The sequence below is a fragment of the Ictalurus punctatus genome, chromosome 11 (genome assembly GCF_001660625.3).
Source record: "Ictalurus punctatus breed USDA103 chromosome 11, Coco_2.0, whole genome shotgun sequence".
Taxonomy (NCBI): domain Eukaryota; kingdom Metazoa; phylum Chordata; class Actinopteri; order Siluriformes; family Ictaluridae; genus Ictalurus; species Ictalurus punctatus.
The window spans coordinates 27531192-27550139 of record NC_030426.2 but is presented as its reverse complement, the minus strand read 5'-3'; the positions used below and the strand labels follow the sequence as shown (position 1 = coordinate 27550139).

Genomic DNA, 18948 nt, shown 5'->3' with positions numbered 1-18948 from the left:
CAATATTCATTAAGTATTCAGGAGATTCACAATACTTATTACATTACAGCATTTGGCAGATGCCCTTATCCAGAGCGACTTACAATTATCTCATTTATACAACTGAGCAGTGGAGGGTTAAGGGCCTTGCTCAGGGGCCCAACAGTGGCAGCTCGGCAGTGTTGGGGTTTGAACTCACAACCTTCCCATCAGACGTCCAACGTCTTAACCGCTGAGCTCCTACTTCTCATACTCAACGTATACGTTATAATATACTTTATTCTACTTTCTCTCCACCCACAACTCCTTCACACACTTGACAGTTTACTTGCTTAGGGGCATGCGTACACACACACACACACACACACACACACACACACACACACACACACACACACACACACACACACACACACACACACACACACACACACACAAACACAAACACGAAAATTACCTAACAGGTTTAAAATTTCACTTGAGGCTCAAGTCAAAAGTAGATTTATGTGCCACATTGAAATGAAAGCCTTCAGCTTACGAACATCTGCAATTCTAAGAAATCACAGTCTGTTCTGGAATGTACAGTGTGCCAGATTTTGTCAGCAGATTTTGCATGTATAATATAATATATAATGCACATGATGCAGAATTACAGATTTGGTAGTGCTTTATTTCACGAGTCCCTCATTGGGACTTCATAACATGTTCATATACATTACATAGTCCATTATAAAGCGGTGCTGGAGGACATATGAGGATCTACGTCTTATATCGAGTCATTGAGTGGTGACCGTTGAGGACTCTTTTTCTCGACATGACGTAGAGAAAGGCTTCAGTTATCATCGCAGGTCGATTGTTCAGACTGTCGTGTGTAATTTTGAATCCTTATGTCGCACGTGATTAGTTTGTCTTATAACAGCATAGTTATGAATCTTTGAGTCTCTTCTATAATGGATCTACATCACCTTGCGTCCTGCATAGCGTAAGTTGAACGTGCGTTAAAATCTATTACGATGCATCATTCCGATACAAGTTTTATTTTTTTATTTATACTCTATAGTTCTTGCACCAGCCGTATGAATGATGTTCATGTCCTCAAACTTAAGTGGTGATACATAACCCTGTTATGAAGAATTATGTACACCTTCCACATTTTCACTTGTATAAGAAGCACATAGTCAAAAACTTTTCAACTTTTCATAAAGAATAAAGCATTTATAAAGGGTTTTTTACAGGGATCATTGTATTGCTAGGCTCCCAAGCGAGTTCTAGTTTGGAACCCTTTTTGATACTGATAAAAGGTTCTGTATAACACCATTAAGGGTTCACGCTGGCAGACAACTCAAGATCCGACTGCCCCCCAGTCCCTAACCATCCCACCACCCCCACCCCAAGAGCGTATGAAGTATCCGTTCTCCGGTATTTCCTTCGTCTGAATTCGTTTCGCAAAACTGGTGATCACTTCTGGTCCAGGACTTCAGGTCAAGTTATTCATTCAGCTGACATAAGGGAATCTCAATAGGTGATGCTGTAGCTGCTTCATAAAATTGTTTAATAAACATAAAATGAATGATCGGTTTAAGTCGAGGACGTGGTTCCTATACGCTGCGGTTCATTCAGCTGACAGAAAAGTTTCGTAAATGAGTGGAGTTGTGTTGTCATGGTAACACTTTATAACACTTTTGATGATGTTTTGATCATGATCATTTCATGCTACTGGATTAAGTAAATACAGTAATTACCGAATTTAAGATGGCGGCGGATATTTCATAAAAGAGTCATAAAGCTTTATAATTGTGATGTAAAGAAAAACTACTGAGGTACGAGATCAATATATATATATATATATATATATATATATATATATATATATATATATATATATATATATATATATATATATATATATATATAAATTCTGTTTCTGTAATATTTTCAGTGACCTTAACAATGATTTGCATGTTAGAAGCTGAGCCTGCATACACACACACACACACACACACACACACACACACACACACACACACACACACACACAGTGACAGTAATAGGTCAGACAGGCCTTTACATGATTGAGCAAGAGCAGGAATGTCAGTAACGCTTGGAAAGGTCTCACTTATTAGGCCCTAGTGTCCATGTTGAGAGCTCCATCGATCTTAATGTTTTATCTTTGTATTGGACACGGGTTTATCTGTCACTCACATGACTCTGGTGTGTACAAAAGCCTGCAGAAGGTCTGGGGTGTGACAGAAGGAACAATGTGACAAATGTTTTCATGTCATATCAACAAAATGCTCATCTCAATCCTGTCACAACATCAGATGATCTCTGCCTAAAAAAAAACTAAATATACTACTCAACACATGGAGATTAAAGCACTCCGAAACCTCTAATAATATGAAATTGCTAAAATAATCTGCATAACTAACATATATATATTAAATCCAAGAAATACTAAAAATATCAGAGGAACATCTCTACACCTTTATCCTCATTAAAAATTCCAGGATATATAAATATGCATGGTATGCACATTTTTAAAATAGCTAGCCATTTATCTTGCTGCTAGTAATATAGCTCATACTGTAGTAGCCACAAGGTTAAAAAAAAAAGTTTTACTTTGGAATGAAGCATAAGCGTGTCATGTTTCTCACATTTCTGTAAGGTTTGTAAAGCAATTCGTGTCATCACAGAATAACATCACACACTTGAGCTCAAATGCAATCTGTTCAATTAAAAAAATTCTGCATAACCTTTTTGTTTTGTTTTGTTTTTTAAACCCAGAGAAATGCCACACCTTCACCTTAATGCCAGGAACCAGTATACATGATATGCAAATGGCGAATCTTTAACCACTAGCCGATTAAACGCTCTAACGTTAGTCACACGTCGATGCGTACGACTGTAACAGCAGCGCAAACCTGCCGGTATATTTCAGTGTTATCATGGCAACCTGTTCATCAAGGCACTCACCTGAGATACAGTGGATATAAAAAGTCTGTTAAAATGGCAGGTTTTTGTGAAGTAAAAGAATGGAACTAAGATCAATCGTCTCAGATCATTTCTCTCACCTTCAATGTGAAATTGCAAAGTCTACAAATAAAATGAAAAACAATCTGATCAGAAAGCTTTTTAGGGGAAAAAAATTACCAAAAAAAAAACACACCTTACAATAATCTAGTTGCGTAAGTGTTCAAACCCCTAAACTAATACTTTGTTGAAGCACCTTTTGATGTTATTACACCACTCAGTATTTTTGGGGTAAGGGTCCATCAGTATCTTATCTTGACTTAGCGATATTTTCTCACTCTTTCTTTTCTCAAAAACATCCTAGATCAGTCAGATTGTTGGGGTATCTTCTGTGCACAGCCCGCTTCAGGTCATGCCACAGATTTATAGTTGGATTCAGGTCTGGGCTCGGGCTAGGTCATTCAAAAACATTGATCTTCTTGTGTTGAAGCCGTTCCTTTGTTGATTTGGGTGTGTGCTTTTTAGGTCATTGTCATGCTGAAAGGGAAAATCTCATCTTCAGCTCACTAGCAGACGCCTGAAGGTTTTGGATTAAAATCAGATGGTATTTGTAGCTATACGTGATTTTACCTCCACCTTGATAAAAGCCCCAGTTCTGGATGAAGAAAATCAGCTCTAATGCATTATGCTGCCACCATCGTGCTTCACCTTACACACTATGGTGTTCTGGTGATGTGATTTTTTTTTGCTGCCAAACACACCTTATGGAATTATTCTACTTTTGGAATGGGTCTCATCAGACCATAATACATATGATTTGGGGTGATTTATTTGAGCTCGGGTGTTTGTTTTTTTTGTGAGAAAGGGATTCTGTCTAGTCAGCCTAACACATAGCCCAGACATGTGAAGAACACAAGAGATTGCTGTCACATTCAGAAACAACTTATCTTGCCAGACATTCCTGCAGCTCCTTTAATGTACCCCTCTCCTGAAACCAAGAAGATGTGAAGACAATGCTGCAGAAACATCTGGTCTTTATTTGGGATTAATCAGAATAATTTAATTGATGACAGCGGTATAATAAATACTGTAGAACATGATACTGAATGTGAGTGATTCATTCTGAACACAGCTATACAAAAGAATGGGCACACTTATGCACCAAGTTATTATTAACTTCATTTTTATTTTTCCCTCAAATGTTTTTTGATTGTTTTTCCACACAATGTTTATACGTTGTAATTTCACATTGAGGGTGGAAAAAGTTCTGACATGAATTTATCTTCATTTTAGATTAAAAACCTGCCTTTTTACAGGTGTGTGTAGACTTTTTATATCCACTGTTACATAGCTAGTCATCCAGCTAGATAAGCACACAAGGGTCCAGTGTCCATACCGCCATGCCATTATCCTGTAGGAATTTGCATATCGGATGTGATTGGTTCAAAGCAGTTGATTTTGTGACATCATAATCTGAGATCATGTGTAGCTCTGCCCCAAACCAGTCTTTCCACAGATGTACTGAGAAAGGCTGTGGTTTATATATAAAAAGGTAAATGTAGCAATATGTTAACAAAGCATAACACAAACGCTCTATGCAGTACGTTATCCAAAAGCGCTGCACTTTTAATATTTAATATTACATGTCACATCACATAATACTTTCACTGCAGTAAATATGTACACACACACACACACACACACACACACACCCCCACTGGGTGTGCCACATTTTTGTTGAACAGCTACCTCCCTTTATTAAAAACCACGAACCTGCTTTCTCAACAGGGATCAGTTTAATAGTAAACTACTTTACACTGACGTGACCTGTGATATTTATTGATTATACTGACTTTATGCATTGCACATGCCTTGATACGTTTCCCGTAAAGATTTACGTTTATATAAAGGTTAATATGTTTAGAAATGTGAATCACAGAACACCAGTGCAGGCGCAAGTACAGTTTAGACAGAAATAAACACATGCATTAATCATTTCTATAATTACACAAAGCAGACAAAGAAGGGATTTTTAAATGTTCTTTTCTCCTTTTTTGTGCGTGTCAGCATTGGAGCAACTGTTGAGCTTGAAAAGTGTGAGAATGTGGACGTGTGCCAGGTTGAAATACTTGCTTTCATTATTAGACAGAGCATGACACACCCACATGAAGTATCCAAACATCTTGAGGACAAAGAGAGGTAAAGAAAGAATGTAAGAGAGAGAGAGAGTGAGAGAGAGAGATGGTTGCACAATTCTCATTCATGTGGTTTCACTACACTTCTTAAAGAATTCCAGTGTAGGGAGTTATAAAAAATTAAATAAAAATGCCAAGAGTTAAACAGGTGCAAAGCGAGAGAGCGAGAGAGAGAGAGAGAGAGAGAGAGAGAGAGAGAGAGAGAGAGATGTATTTCAGAACATTTACAGACACAGATACAGAACATTTCTTAGGCATTCAGCAAATGAAATTCCTGCAACATTCCTAAAAGTATCTGCTGCAATGAACATGGAAACGTTAAAAAAATGTTTCAGCAACGTTGTGAGGACATTTACATGAAGTCTTTCTCGGACGTTTCTACAACAAACGTTGAGAAATAGGTGCAGGTGTAGAAGGTGTTTGTTCTGGTGCGACATGAAAACGTTCATCGTTATTACAGCCAAAATCTCTTAACCTTTAAGAGAACATATAAATGTTATGCAAAAGACATTCTGAGAAGTTTCTAGAACCGTAATGTTTAGAAAAGCAGAATTATAGAAATGTTCGTCCAATTCTCTGCAGCATTTTTACATTCACATTTTATGGCAATTGGCAGACGCCCTTATCCAGAGTGACTTACTTTTATCGCATTTATATATCCGAGCAGTTGAGGGCCTCACTCAAGGGCCCAGTAGTGGCAGCTTGGTGGTGCTGGGGCTTGAACTCACAACCTTCTGATCCATAACCCAGAGCCTTTAACCACTGAGACACCACTGCCTTTTAAATGCAGCAACATGCAATTAAAAATGATTTCAATAAACAGAAAGAGACTTTAAAAGATTATGCAAAACATATTTGCTCTTACACGTGTAATAAAAATTTATGCAAATTTTATGTGAGGGAAAGAAAGAAAGAAAGAAAGAAAGAAAGAAAGAAAGAAAGTTCTTGGTGCAGGTGAAACTAATTAATAACTACTTATGGGCCACAAAACCTCCAGGGGTATCTATACTTATGCAATCACACACACGCACACACACACACACACACACACACACACACACGCACACACACACACACACACACACACACACACACACACACACACACACACACACACACACATACATAATGATATCTGCAGTAAGTTATATCTGCACCATGTTAAGTGCTACAGTGTGAGAATAAATACTGGATGAATAACAAATCATTATTTAATAAATTGATATTAGTGAAATGTTTCTAAAGATTTAAATCACTGATATTGTGCTTGGAAACGTGTCACGTCGTTGCATTTACTGGATAATAAATCAATACTGAATACTGAATACTGCACCTGAAACAATAGCAAAATTAACCTAAAAGTGGGACATAATGACTTTAAGCAGTATTAAAATAATGCAAAAATATGTATTGTTATTGATTAAAAACGTTATAAGACAGTTTTAAAAAATATATATTTAATAAATGACATTAAAAGTATGTGTGTGTGTATATATATATATATATATATATATATATATATATATATATATATATATATATATATATATATATATATATAAATGTTTTAGGATGTATTTATTTGTTTATGTTTGTCTTATATATAAATAATCTATACATAAATGTAAGTAATGTGGCAAGAGTGACAGTGACATGAAATGAACACACAATCATGCAAAAACACGATTATTCGGACGAGTTTGCGATTTTTACAAAAATTATTACCACAGATTTTCTGCAGCTTCGGCCATGACACATCGTGTGACGTCATCACAACGCACGTTCAGCCAAAACCCCTTTCAATTCACATGCGTCGAACACGTGTACAGCTACAAGGTTTGTTTACCAACAAACGCCACTGTGAACAACAAAACGATTTCGTGCGACTGCGATTAGTTTTCTGCAATAAAAAAAGTACAAAATCGAGCATTTCTGGCAACAACAATCACACAAAAACTCCAGGAAGTCCTGTATGGACTGATTCATATAGAGCTTTCTTTATGGCTGCCCGGGTTAAATGAATGTCTTTTCCCCCGGTTGTGAAATGACACTATCGGAGCACGGTGGTTTAATGGTTAACACGTTTGCCTCTGGGTTTGGGGTTTCAGATCCCGGATGAATGCACATTTGCTTGTGATTGGGGGGTTTCTTCTGGGTACTCAGGTGTCCTCCTCCAGTACAAAGACACGCATTATAGTCTGACTGGCATCCCTAAATTGTGTGTGTGTGTGTGATTGTGCCCTGCGATGGGTTGGCATTGTGGAACAGGCTCCAGGCTCCCCGTGACCTTGTTTAGGATAAATGCTACAGAACACAGATGAATGGATGGAAATGACATTAAGGTAATAAAACATTTAAAGGTCGTCGGTTGTGCTAACCTTTACTTTCTTGAACTTTAAAGAAAAGAACCTAGTTTCTAAATGTCACTTTACTCATCATTCCCTTCGGAAAGTTTTCATAATTTGTCCACTGTGTGTCAGGGCTTGGAAAGCAGAGCGACTAATCCCCTGAGTTTCTGTTGGTGCTGCTGAAGGGAGGATTAGACCTGTAGATACTTGTTCAGGCAAGGGGCAAAAAGCAAAAAAGAAATAGAGATAGATGGCTTGAGAGAGAGAGAGAGAGAGAGAGACAGAGAGAGAGAGAGAGAGAGAGAGAGAGAGGGAGAGAGAGGGTGGGGTGGATCTGAGGTGGAACTGCTCAAGGCAAATATGTGTCACTCTTCAGAAAAATCACAGCGGCTTTGCCCAGGTATGGAAATGTGAAGAATTTCGATATCTTTTTTTTAATTATTCTTTTATACTCCCTGTCCTTTCTTCCCAGCCCCATTCTTTTAATAATAGCACTCATCAGCATTAGACTGGTTCATCTGAGCCCATGTACAGTAACTCAATAATATGTTCATGTACACGTCTCAGTACAGGCCGTGACTTGCAGCTCCAGGTCTATTGCACTGCTTTTTGTCTGTGAGGAAGTTCGGCTTCTGGTTAAATCAGGGGTATATCATTTATTTGGATCTTTTTCATGTTTCAAGGGATGCAAAAAAAGTTTGAAACAACATTAAAACACTGCATCTGATCGGCAGCTGCACAAAGAAACTACGGCCAAGTTTGTTGAAATGTCCAAAAAATTTCTCACAAGAAGGTACGACTTTTTGCAAAATGAAATCCCTTGCACAAGAAGTTTTAACACCTACTGCATAAGCCTGAGTGTGACTCACAACAATGAATGCATATATATATACACATGTGGAAAATGACTAGACAAAAATAAATGCACAAAAAACACTTTCATAACGAGGTGTGTTGTGGTCATTATCAAGTCACTGAGTATAAATCAAACATTTGAATAAAGTTTGTATAAACTGATGCATTAATATTAGGAAGCTGTTTGCATGAAGACTTCACACGCTTTAAAGAGTAGACGGTGAAACTGTAAGGGTTTGCCAGCCCATGTGTGAGCACTAACCCATAAAAACAGTGTTGGGTGGAAAAAAAAAAGGAAAAAGTGTTAGTAAATCAATATTTTGAAGTTTGTTTAAATTGTACACACATAAAAGTCTACTCACTGCACACATCAAAGCATTATTGCTTTATTTAGAAATGCTTGGCTAATTAATTATAGGTTAATAGACTTTGTTGTTACCAAGACGTTGCGTCTGTGCGCCCTCTTGTGGCAGTGCAGGTGAATAATTATAATAATAATTATTATTATTTACTGACAGCACACAACCATAATAACCTGAATGATCACCACAGCCCTAGAAAAGTATATTACACTGCAAAATTATATCTTAACAAGTAAATAAACAGACTGATAAAAGTACATCTATCTAATATTAACAGCTATTTCTGATTATTAAACAGATTTCAACACATTTTCTCATTTTCTTAGCATATCTTTTCAGAAGTTAAAACTTGAAATCAGCACTATCTGTCTGAAAAAAGAACTTGAATATATAAACATGAAAACCATGTTGTTTGTGCCCATTTTTCTATATTTTATATTAAGTTTTACATATCCAGGTTGCACTGGGGTGGGTTTTTGTGTAGAATGTAGGAAAGCTGATGACTATGGCATGAACAGATGGCTGCTAGCGCCACCTTGTGGTTTCAGTATGTGTTTTCGTCCTATCTACCTCATCCTACACACTAGGTGGCAGTAGCAGAGGTAGTAGCACACAGAACACAGCCTCATTTCATTCAGCCTGCGTGAACTGAAGCGGCCTGCAGTATATACACTACTCAACATTTTCACACTATCTGGAATTCACAGCAGATCCGTAGCGTAACCATTTGAAGGGTAATTACCATAAATTGGCATACGCCATCATGTCAGGAACTGCTTGGTGGTCACACTCCAATGTCTAAAATGATTCAGAAGCACATTTGATCTCCTAGCCGAGCGTATCAGTGCCCCTCACCCAGATTTTACATACTTCCCGAATCACCAGACGAAAAATAAACCTATTAGAAGAGGCGCTTGACCATATACTGTTCTGGGTGGTAAAACCTCATCTACACATGATACCTGGGAGGAGAAAGATACTCATCATACATCATTGAGAAAAGCGAGATATTGCAGGCTGAATATAACAGCAGCTACAGATATAAAGCATTACTTCATCAACTTTTAGTGTTTTATCAATAATGGTAGTTGTATTAAATGCCTAATGACACACACGACACAAATGTCCGGGTTCACAGAAAATACAACCTGCTAGAAACCTGCTAAAACTTGCTAGCATTTCTTGTGGGAATTTTATTGCTGTCTGGATCTGAGAGTTTTATCACAGAAGACGTGTAAAAAATGTTTACAGTAGTCCGCCTGATAAACCAATCAAATCCAAACTGGGCTTTACACTAAATTAATGTTTTACTAAATGAAGTAGCTAATAGTACCCAGTTAGCTAATACTACCATCGTTATAACCAGCTTTCACTTTATTGTTTGACACCAAAGAGACCAGTATTTGTATTTGTACCAGTATTTTCAGCACTTTTCAGGGGAAAGTAGCGAATGCTTAAAAAGTCACTAAATGACATCATATACTCGTTTACATATGAATTACATCACCAGGATCATTTGCATGTGAAGTTGGAAGATTTTCTAGAATAGAAATTAAGCTTAATTGATTATAACTATTTTTATTTTTTTTTAATATAGAAAGAAGTCTTCTTGTGGTTCAAAAATCCAGCAGGCCATAGTTTAGACACCAAGTTTTAAAAAAAAAAAAGTAATATTTGTACATGTATTGAAATACTAAGGCATCACTGGCGAGACAGTAAAAACACTAGGAGGGAATGTATGGCTTTTATTATCAATATGTTGAATGAGATCATTTCTTAGGGTCTTCAGTTCTTCCCTGCCTTGTGGAGATTCTGTCTTGCCTTTCGGACCAGGACTGTAATGGGTCTAATCGGTGTGAATGGCAGTCGTCTCACTGCTTATACCCGCGGCACGAGCAGTGGAGGACGTGAAGGTGCTGCTTTCCAGCAGATGAGGCTGATAAGCTGAGAGATAAAGGAAAAGTCATTTAAACATCACAATAATATAAAGTTTAAACAGCACAGATAAGATTAGAGAGAAACACACAAGGACGCTCACAGGTCTATCTGGAGATACTGACGGACTGGATTCCACGCATTAATCTGTGGGGGATAAAGACATTAAAAATTTTAAATAATGTTAAACCCGATATTCACACTAATGGGCTTCAGGTCATTCATGTCACTTGTAGATTGTTTCTTGTGAGCGTGTAGCAACCGCTACTGTTGTCGCTTGTGGGTGTGGCCTGTGCAGAGTTTTTGTTTGTTTGTTTGTTTAGTTCAGATGAAAAATGCTTGTGACTATATATTACCTCTAACTAGTTAAACACAAATTAAATAATGCTCTAATACATGTGTGGAAATTGGTTGTTTGATTTACATCAAAAGAGGCAGTGGGTTTCTGATCAGAAGGTCGGGGGTTCAAGCTGCCACTGCAAGGCCCTTAACCCTCTCTGCCCCAGGGGGTGCTGTATCATGGCTGCCCCTGCACTCTGACCCCAACTTACTGACATGCTGGGGTATGTGAAGAAAAGAATTTCACTGTGCTGTAATGTATACGTGATTAATAAAGACTCATTATCATTATCATTACATGCTTAGCTTCATTGGGAGCTTAGCAACTAGTGATCTCTGCTACTTCCTTCCTAGCTTTTTTTTTTCTTTGGAATGTCTTCATGGGTATTTAATGAAAAGTCACACCGTATATGACAGAATAAACCCATGGTTAAAAGTTCTTATTCGGTTTTTGCGAATCAAACCGTAAACAGGAATTAATGGCAGGTGGGAAGTAAAGTGTGGGATCAAAGACCACACACGCCACAGGATTGGTCCAAGGAATCGTTCAAGCATAAATAATGAAATATGAGTAGAGCATTTAATAATACTGAGAACGTTCTGATTAAAAAGAACATGTGGAACATGGTGTGAAGGCTACATGCTCCATCCTACCTGCTCTCCTCTCCTTCCAGAAGTTTCCTGTAGGTGGCGATCTCAATGTCCAGGGCCAGTTTGATGTTCATGAGTGACTGGTACTCGCGCACTTGTCGGGCCATGTCGTGTTTAGCTCTCTGAAGAGCCTCTTCGAGCTCCTGCACACGGTGTTTCGCCTCCTTCACTGCTGCTTCACCCCGTTCCTCAGCCTCTTTGACCTGAAGCTTCTGACTTGTGTACTGGGACCATGTGGAAGGAAAAACATGCTATGAGTTATCACAAAAATTTGCCGAAAGAGCAGTATTCTTTTCCCCCAATACAAAAAAGTAGATGAGACAATCGGCATATGAGTCTGCAGTGATTGACAGTTGTGTAGGTGTTTTGAACTCCCCTATATTAACCGCCCCCTGAAAGCTCAGCTCCCTTCTCTACCGTCTCATATTAGCAACATTCACTGTGCAATAATGTATATGTGATTAATAAAGACTCATTATTATCATTATTTCGGCTTGTGCTCATGCAACAAGGTTTTCACGCTTAAAAGATGCATCCTCTCTTTCTCTCATAGTAAGTGGTGAAAGTTTTGTGCTCATTAATGTGAAATAAAATCATGTAAGGTTAACTCAGGTAACAATAAGCAAGCATATAGCTAATATCATACTTATTAGGTAAAAATGAATTAGAATGAAATTATTCAAGTAAATGGATATAATTAAAGAATCAAATTGGCCTACAAAGAAGTATCAAGTCTAATACTTTACAATTTTTTTTATTCTTAATGATTATTAGAAAGCGATTAAAAAGGCACTGGTCAGGCCAGGCACATTGAAACAGCATGGTGAAGCCTGTCATAATACTGAAGTGTGTGTGTCAGGACGTCACAGTCAGTAAACTCAGTTTCCCAGAAAACACCCTGGCCTAAAAACATGGCCGCCACAAACTACACATCCAAACACACATGCACTTTAGCATGCTCACTGTCACCTTACTTCTAACCACGCTCACTTGTCATTAATCATTACCGGCACTATGTATTGGACTTTCACACACACTATATCAGTGTGAAATCAGTGCTCAGTTTGTGTAATCATCTGAACTTTTCCAAGCCTTGCTTTTGATCCTGTATTTTGCCCAAGCCCGGGTTATCCTGTTTGTACCTTGCCTGACCTAGTTTGTGTTTTTTGCCTGCATCAACTTCATCTGTCTATATATATATATATATATATATATATATATATATATATATATATATATATATATATATATATATAGATAGATAGATAGATAGATAGATAGATAGATAGATAATATATATATATATATATATATATATATATATATATATATATATATATGTGGGTTTTACGGTAAGCAGAAGTTGCTTGGAGGGGAAAACGGTGCTGCTAGTCTGTTGTAGACAGTAGAGATGTTTACATATACACTTTCTTATTAATTGCTATAGCATCTTTCTTCCTAGAAAAACACTACGATACTAGTTGTAATGGCTTGATGATGGGGTAACACCTAAAATGTTCCTTAAAATGGAAAGTGGCTGCTCTACTTGTTAAAGCAGACAAGAATGATTACGTGAATATGTGTCTCTTACCAGTCCCTTGATGGCGTCGGCCTCAGACCGCAGGCGTAGGATTTTGCGGTTATATTCAGCGATTTCAGCTTTGGTGGTTCTCATGTTTTCTCCATATTGCGTGACCGTTACTTGCAGCTCTTCATACTAACACACACAAACACACACATACAGGTTGTACAAGTTTTAGTGAATGAGGGAGATTTATACCATTATAGAAGCTTTTTTTCATGCAAATTGAGTCACTGGAATTGTTAGAAGAGTGCAAGGATCTTGTCCTCACTTCTAATCTGTGTGATTACCTTTTACTTTTAAACATGTATTTACACTTAGACATTTAATGTTCACTCAAGTCTAACTAAGGGTATTTTCCTCTGCTGATTGTTTTCTTGAACAGTAAAATCTGTTGTCGTGTAAAAAGCTTTCAAAAACATGAGCAATTCTTTGTAACAAAGAATATTTGAAGGGTTCTTTAAATAGTTAAGGGTTCTTCAGTTACTAGAGCCCTCTCTGGCACTCTGGATTCTACATAGACATGCCCTTAATGCTTCCGGATTTAACCTTGTGTCTAATAGTGTAACACAATTTAAACTATGGCAATAAGATTTGGGAAAAAAAGGCATGGTAGCACTCCCACCTTCTGTTTGTACCAGCTCTCGACCTCAGCTCGGCTGCGGTTGGCGATTTCCTCGTACTGCGCTCGCACCTCAGCCACGATAGCATCCATGTCCAGGTCCCTTCTGTTGTCCATCTCTACAACCACGGATGTTTCTCCGCTCAGAGATTTCAGCTCCTCTAGCTCCTGCGAACAGAAAGACAGCTCTGGGTTTAAACTATAAGAAGTGTTGTGTTTAAAAGAACATTTATGCCACACCCTGTTGAGTCCTGGATTGTGATTGGTCAGAGGGTATGGTTAAATTTCTATAACAGCAGCTCAGGTTTATATTAATGCGCTATCGTTTCTATAGCAACAGCTCATTCACAGGGACTTGTGCAACAGACGCTTCACATTAACAGATTCGTAACATGTATGTAATGGTTGATACGGTGAAGTTTTCTGTAAGGAGATGTTTATGTAATGTGTATGGAAGGAGTCTCCAGTGTCAGTGCTTTGTAACAGTGAGAGGTAAAGCTGTAACTGTAGGTTTACTACAGTTATCTTCAGGACAGAGGAGTTTACGTGTTGCCTTTAAGCGAGAAAAAAAATAGAGAATGGTGAAGAAATGACGGTTTATAGCTGTTATAACGTAAGCGAGAACAGGAACTAACTTGTATTGCGGACCTTCGGCAACATTAAATTAACTATAAACAGATACAAGGATGATGTGTCGTTCTTTAATAAATAAAAAGTTGTGATTGTTGTCAAATTTCTGTGCTATAAGAGGAGTGCAACACTTGTGCATGTGCTGTTATAGGAAAATAATCAGCTTTCGGGTGGGAACAGTGACTCGGGTTCATCTCACCACCCCGGGACTCAGTGTTGTACTACAATAGCAACACACACTGTTTTATTACTTATTTAACATACTTACAGAGTTCTTTACTATAGTAAGAAATAGGACTGCACCTGCTTATAGATCAGTTTTAGGAACTCAATCTCATCGTCGAGGCTGTGCAGTGATGTCTCCAGCTCTACCATATTCATGAAGGCCAGATCAGCATTCTGAAAAGCATAGCAGACAGAACCACACTCTCCATTCAAGTTTCAAATACTCTAATTTCTTCAAATGCAGATGTTGTTTGCAATACAGTCTGAAAATAAATGATGTACTTAACCTTTTTTAAGACCACAAAGGTGTTCTCGGAGTCGGTACGCTTGTTGATCTCATCTTCATACCTGTAAGACACACTCTCAATTTAAATATATGTATATATATATATATATATATATATATATATATATATATATATATATATATATATATATATATATATATATATTTGTTTGTTTGTTTGTTTCCTCCTAATGTAATTGGAGCAGATTCCCAAGTCTAAAATAATAGCATTTGTCTGATAGGTTCTGTTAAATCTAGAACCCTAAATGGTTCCATTGCTTTAAGGGTATATGTAGAACCTTGGTTGGTTCTAAGAATATTACCCAAAAAAAACCTTTGAGGAACCCTTTAAAGCAAACTTCATGCATATGCTCTTGGGGGATGAAATGAGTCCCTAGATGGTTGGGTTTTGTTTGGAAACTTATCTGAAAGGGAGACTCTTTGTTGTATGTTTCTTAAGGGTTACCCCATAGAGATGAACTGAACAACGCTTTAAGGTTGTAAGTGTATTCATTATTGTGGTTTTGACTGCTTTCCTACTTTTTTTTGAAGTCCTCCACCAAGCTCTTCACGTTATTCAGTTCACCTTCCAGGTACTGTTCTTCATTGCCCAGGCCATCCAGGTGTCTGCGTAGTTTAGCGATGTGGTTCTCAAACATGCCATTGATTTTAGAGTGGGAGGTGGTCTGTTCTTGCAGAAGGCTCCACTTGGTTTGCAAACGTTTGTTCTCCTGCTCCAGAAAGCACACCTACGATGGGGCATCAAACATATAAATGAGTGCTTAATCATTCATTATTGTGATTCCTGAGTCTTTCCTTACTCTTTCCTTACTCTGCCCACCTGTGTGACATTTGACAGATGCCCTTATCCAAAGTGACTTACATTCATCTCATTAAGGGTTAAGGGCCTTGTTCAAGGGCCCAGTAGTGGCAGCTTGGTGGTGCTGGGATTTGAATTCATGACCTTCCAATTAAAAGTCAAACTGCCCTACATTATAAAATAATCTTGCTTAGAATTTTTTTATTAGTATTATTATTAATAATATTATTATTAATAATAATAGTAATAATAATAATAATATATCTATTTAAAATAATAATCCATTTATGATCGTTTCCTCAATTCAATCATAGTTGAATTGTCATTGCCATCAATCCAGCTAAATCAACTACTTACACACCTAAACTGATCAGCCATACCATTAAAACCACTGACAGGTGAAATGAATAGCATTGGTTATCTCAGTACTATGGCATCTGTAAAGGGGTGGGATATATTAGGCAGCAAGTGAACAGTCAGTTCTCGAAGTTGATGTGATAGAAGTAGGAAAAAAGGGCAAGCATAAGGATCTGAGTGACTTTGACTTTGACTTTTGAGAGATGGGCCAAATTGTGATGGCTACATGACTGGGTCAGAGCATCTCCAAAGCGGCAGGTCTTGTGGGTTGTTCCGGTATGCAGCAGATAGTACCTACCGAAAGTGGTCCAAGGAAGGACAACCGCTGAATTGATGACAGGGTCATGGGGAGAGAAGGCTAGCCCATCTGCTCCAAACCCACTGAAGAGCTACTGTAGTACAAATAGCTGAAAATGTTCATGCTGGTTCTGATAGAAAGGAGTCAGAACACAGAGTGCATCATAGCTTGCTGCGTATGGAGCTGTGTAGCTGCAGAGCGGTCAGAGTGCCCATGCTGACCCCTGTACACCACTGAAACACCTACAAAGGGCATCAGAACTGGACCATGGAGCGATGGAAGAAGATGGTCCTGTCTGATGAATCAGGTTTTCTTTTACATCATGTGGAGGTCGGGTGTGTGTGTGCCACTTACCTGGGAAAGAGACGGCACCAGGATGCACTATGGGAAGAAGGAAAGCTGGTGGAGGCAGTGTGATGCACTGGAAAATGTTCTGCTGAGAAACCTTGGATCCTGGCATTCATGTGGATGTTACTTTGACATGTACCAGCTACCTAAACACTGCTGAAGACCGAGTACAACTTCATGGTAGGATAATGCGCCCTGCCACACTACAAAAAACGTTCAGGAACGGTTTGAGGAACATGACAAAGAGTTCAAGGTGTTGACTCGGCCTCCAAATTCCCCAGATCTCAGTCCGATAGAGCGTCTGTGGGACGTTCTGGACAAACAAGTCCGATCCATGGAGGCTCCACCTCGCAACTTACAGGACTTAAAGGATCTGCTGCTAAGATAACACAGTACACCTTCAGAGGTCTTGTGGAGTCCATGCCTCGACAGGTCAGAGTTGTTATGGCAGAACAAGGGGGACCTAAACATTATTAAACAGGTGGTTTTAATGTTATGGTGAGATTGGTGTATATCACACCCCCTCATACTTTTTTCTTGTTATTCTTTAATTAATGCACACAGTCCTGAAGGGAGATTTCTTCATAGTTTAATTCTTGTAATCAGTTTGCTCATTAACACTGAGACTGTTAGCTCTCAGCTACACTTTATTTTATAAGATGGATGGTTTGTGAGGATGGGAGTGGTTTTATAGGCTAAAGATACAGGAGGGAAGGTGTGTCAGTTTTTCGAAGGTGATAACTTATGTGCTGAAGGACACACTATTTGGCATTTATGACTGAAAGTAAACATTAGCCTTTGGAAGATTGTCTGACTGTAGAGGGTGTGAAGCAATAACAGGATAAAAGCTAACTTATTAACAAGCAGCAAACGAAAAGTATACGATAAGAACAGATAATATGTAGAGTATGGTTCCCACTGTGAATGTCACCAACAATACCATTTATTTTTATTATATGGTGTTTCATTGACATTTATAATTTAAATTTTGAAGTATATTTTCAGGGTATTTCTGTCATAGAAATTCGTAAGAGGAAAGAATAGACTCTCTTCTTTCTTCTTACGAATTTCTATGACAGAAATAATCTGAAAATATATTACAAATGCCATTGGCCCCTTGCTACATATTTTATTTATAAAATGTTTTTTATCATCATTGTAATTACCATTCAACCCAGTTACTATTTACATTTCCGTCAAACCAGAGTTTGGCCCTGCTTGCATTGAATAGAAACCATGCGTGATGGAGCTCTGCACCAATTTAAGGCCTCATAACATAGTCATCCAATTTAGTTAAAATACAAAAAAGGATAATTTATCATGACAAATTAGTGTTCAGAAGTTCCAATGAAAACTTAACATACTAAAGTTTGGACGCACACTTTGACTGACAGAACAAGGGGCAAAAAAAAAGGATGTAGAAAGGACCAAAATCAGGATAACAGTCGAAAATATCTTACTTTATCAATAAAAGAGGCAAATCGGTTGTTGAGGATCTTGATCTCTTCTTTCTCCTGCATTTTGATGCTTTGGATGTTAGAGTCAATCTCCAGGTTCAGTGGAGTCAGGAGGCTCTTGTTGACAGTTACAGCTGTCAGTGGGGGGCGCACAACAGGACCCCGACCCACCCGCGGACCCATTCCTGCTCTATACATGTAATCCAGACTCCCAGCATACACATCTGAGTTTATGAGCTGCCCTCCAACCATCCTAACCATACCCCCGGTGCCTCCATGGGAGCTGCGCACAGAGTAGCTCTTCCTCATGGTGCTGGACACGGGGCCGGTGTAGGAGCGACTGCTGTAGGAGCTTTCACCCGTCGTCCTTAGTGTCTTCTTCATGGTGGACCTCGGATGGGTGTAACTGGAGGGCGATGGAGTGGAGGTGAAGATGGTTGGTGTGCCAAACTACACTCTCTTTTATAGGAGACAGCGAGCAGAACAAGGCGAGGTGATTAGTTGGTTGTAAAGGTGGTGGTGATAGTGTTGCAAGGGTGAATGTCACACATTAACCATCTCTGAAATTACTAAGAAGAGTATCACAGTAATCCAGTTATCTTAACTGTTATGCGATTATGACCAAAAAAAAGAGTGTGTGTGTGTGTGTGTGTGTGTGTGTGTGTGTGTGTGTGTGTGTGTGTGTGTGT

The 18948-nt window shown here is 38.4% G+C and overlaps 1 protein-coding gene across 1 annotated transcript; it reads right to left on the bottom strand.

The window, feature by feature from the left end:
* Positions 1-10439: 10439 nt before the first annotated feature.
* Positions 10440-18715, bottom strand: LOC108272215 (keratin, type II cytoskeletal 8). The gene is made up of 9 exons (XM_017480508.3): positions 18263-18715; positions 15520-15728; positions 14981-15041; positions 14772-14867; positions 13842-14006; positions 13226-13351; positions 11638-11858; positions 10748-10791; positions 10440-10653 (listed from the first exon to the last, which is right to left on the bottom strand). The coding sequence occupies exons 1-8, from the start codon at positions 18641-18643 to the stop codon at positions 10752-10754; spliced, it is 1299 nt and encodes a 432-aa protein (XP_017335997.2). The 5' UTR covers positions 18644-18715; the 3' UTR covers positions 10440-10653; positions 10748-10751.
* Positions 18716-18948: the final 233 nt, after the last annotated feature.

Bases quoted from the DNA above. Each gene is read 5' to 3' on its own strand.
- LOC108272215 (XM_017480508.3), bottom strand. From the start codon at position 18,643: ATGAAGAAGACACTAAGGACGACGGGTGAAAGCTCCTACAGCAGTCGC. The intron at 13,352-13,841 runs GTGGGAGTGCTA...TGTGTGTGTTAG, and splicing joins AGAGCTGGTACAAACAGAAG to TATGAAGAGCTGCAAGTAAC. The intron at 11,859-13,225 runs GTAAGAGACACA...ACATGGTCCCAG, and splicing joins CCGACGCCATCAAGGGACTG to TACACAAGTCAGAAGCTTCA.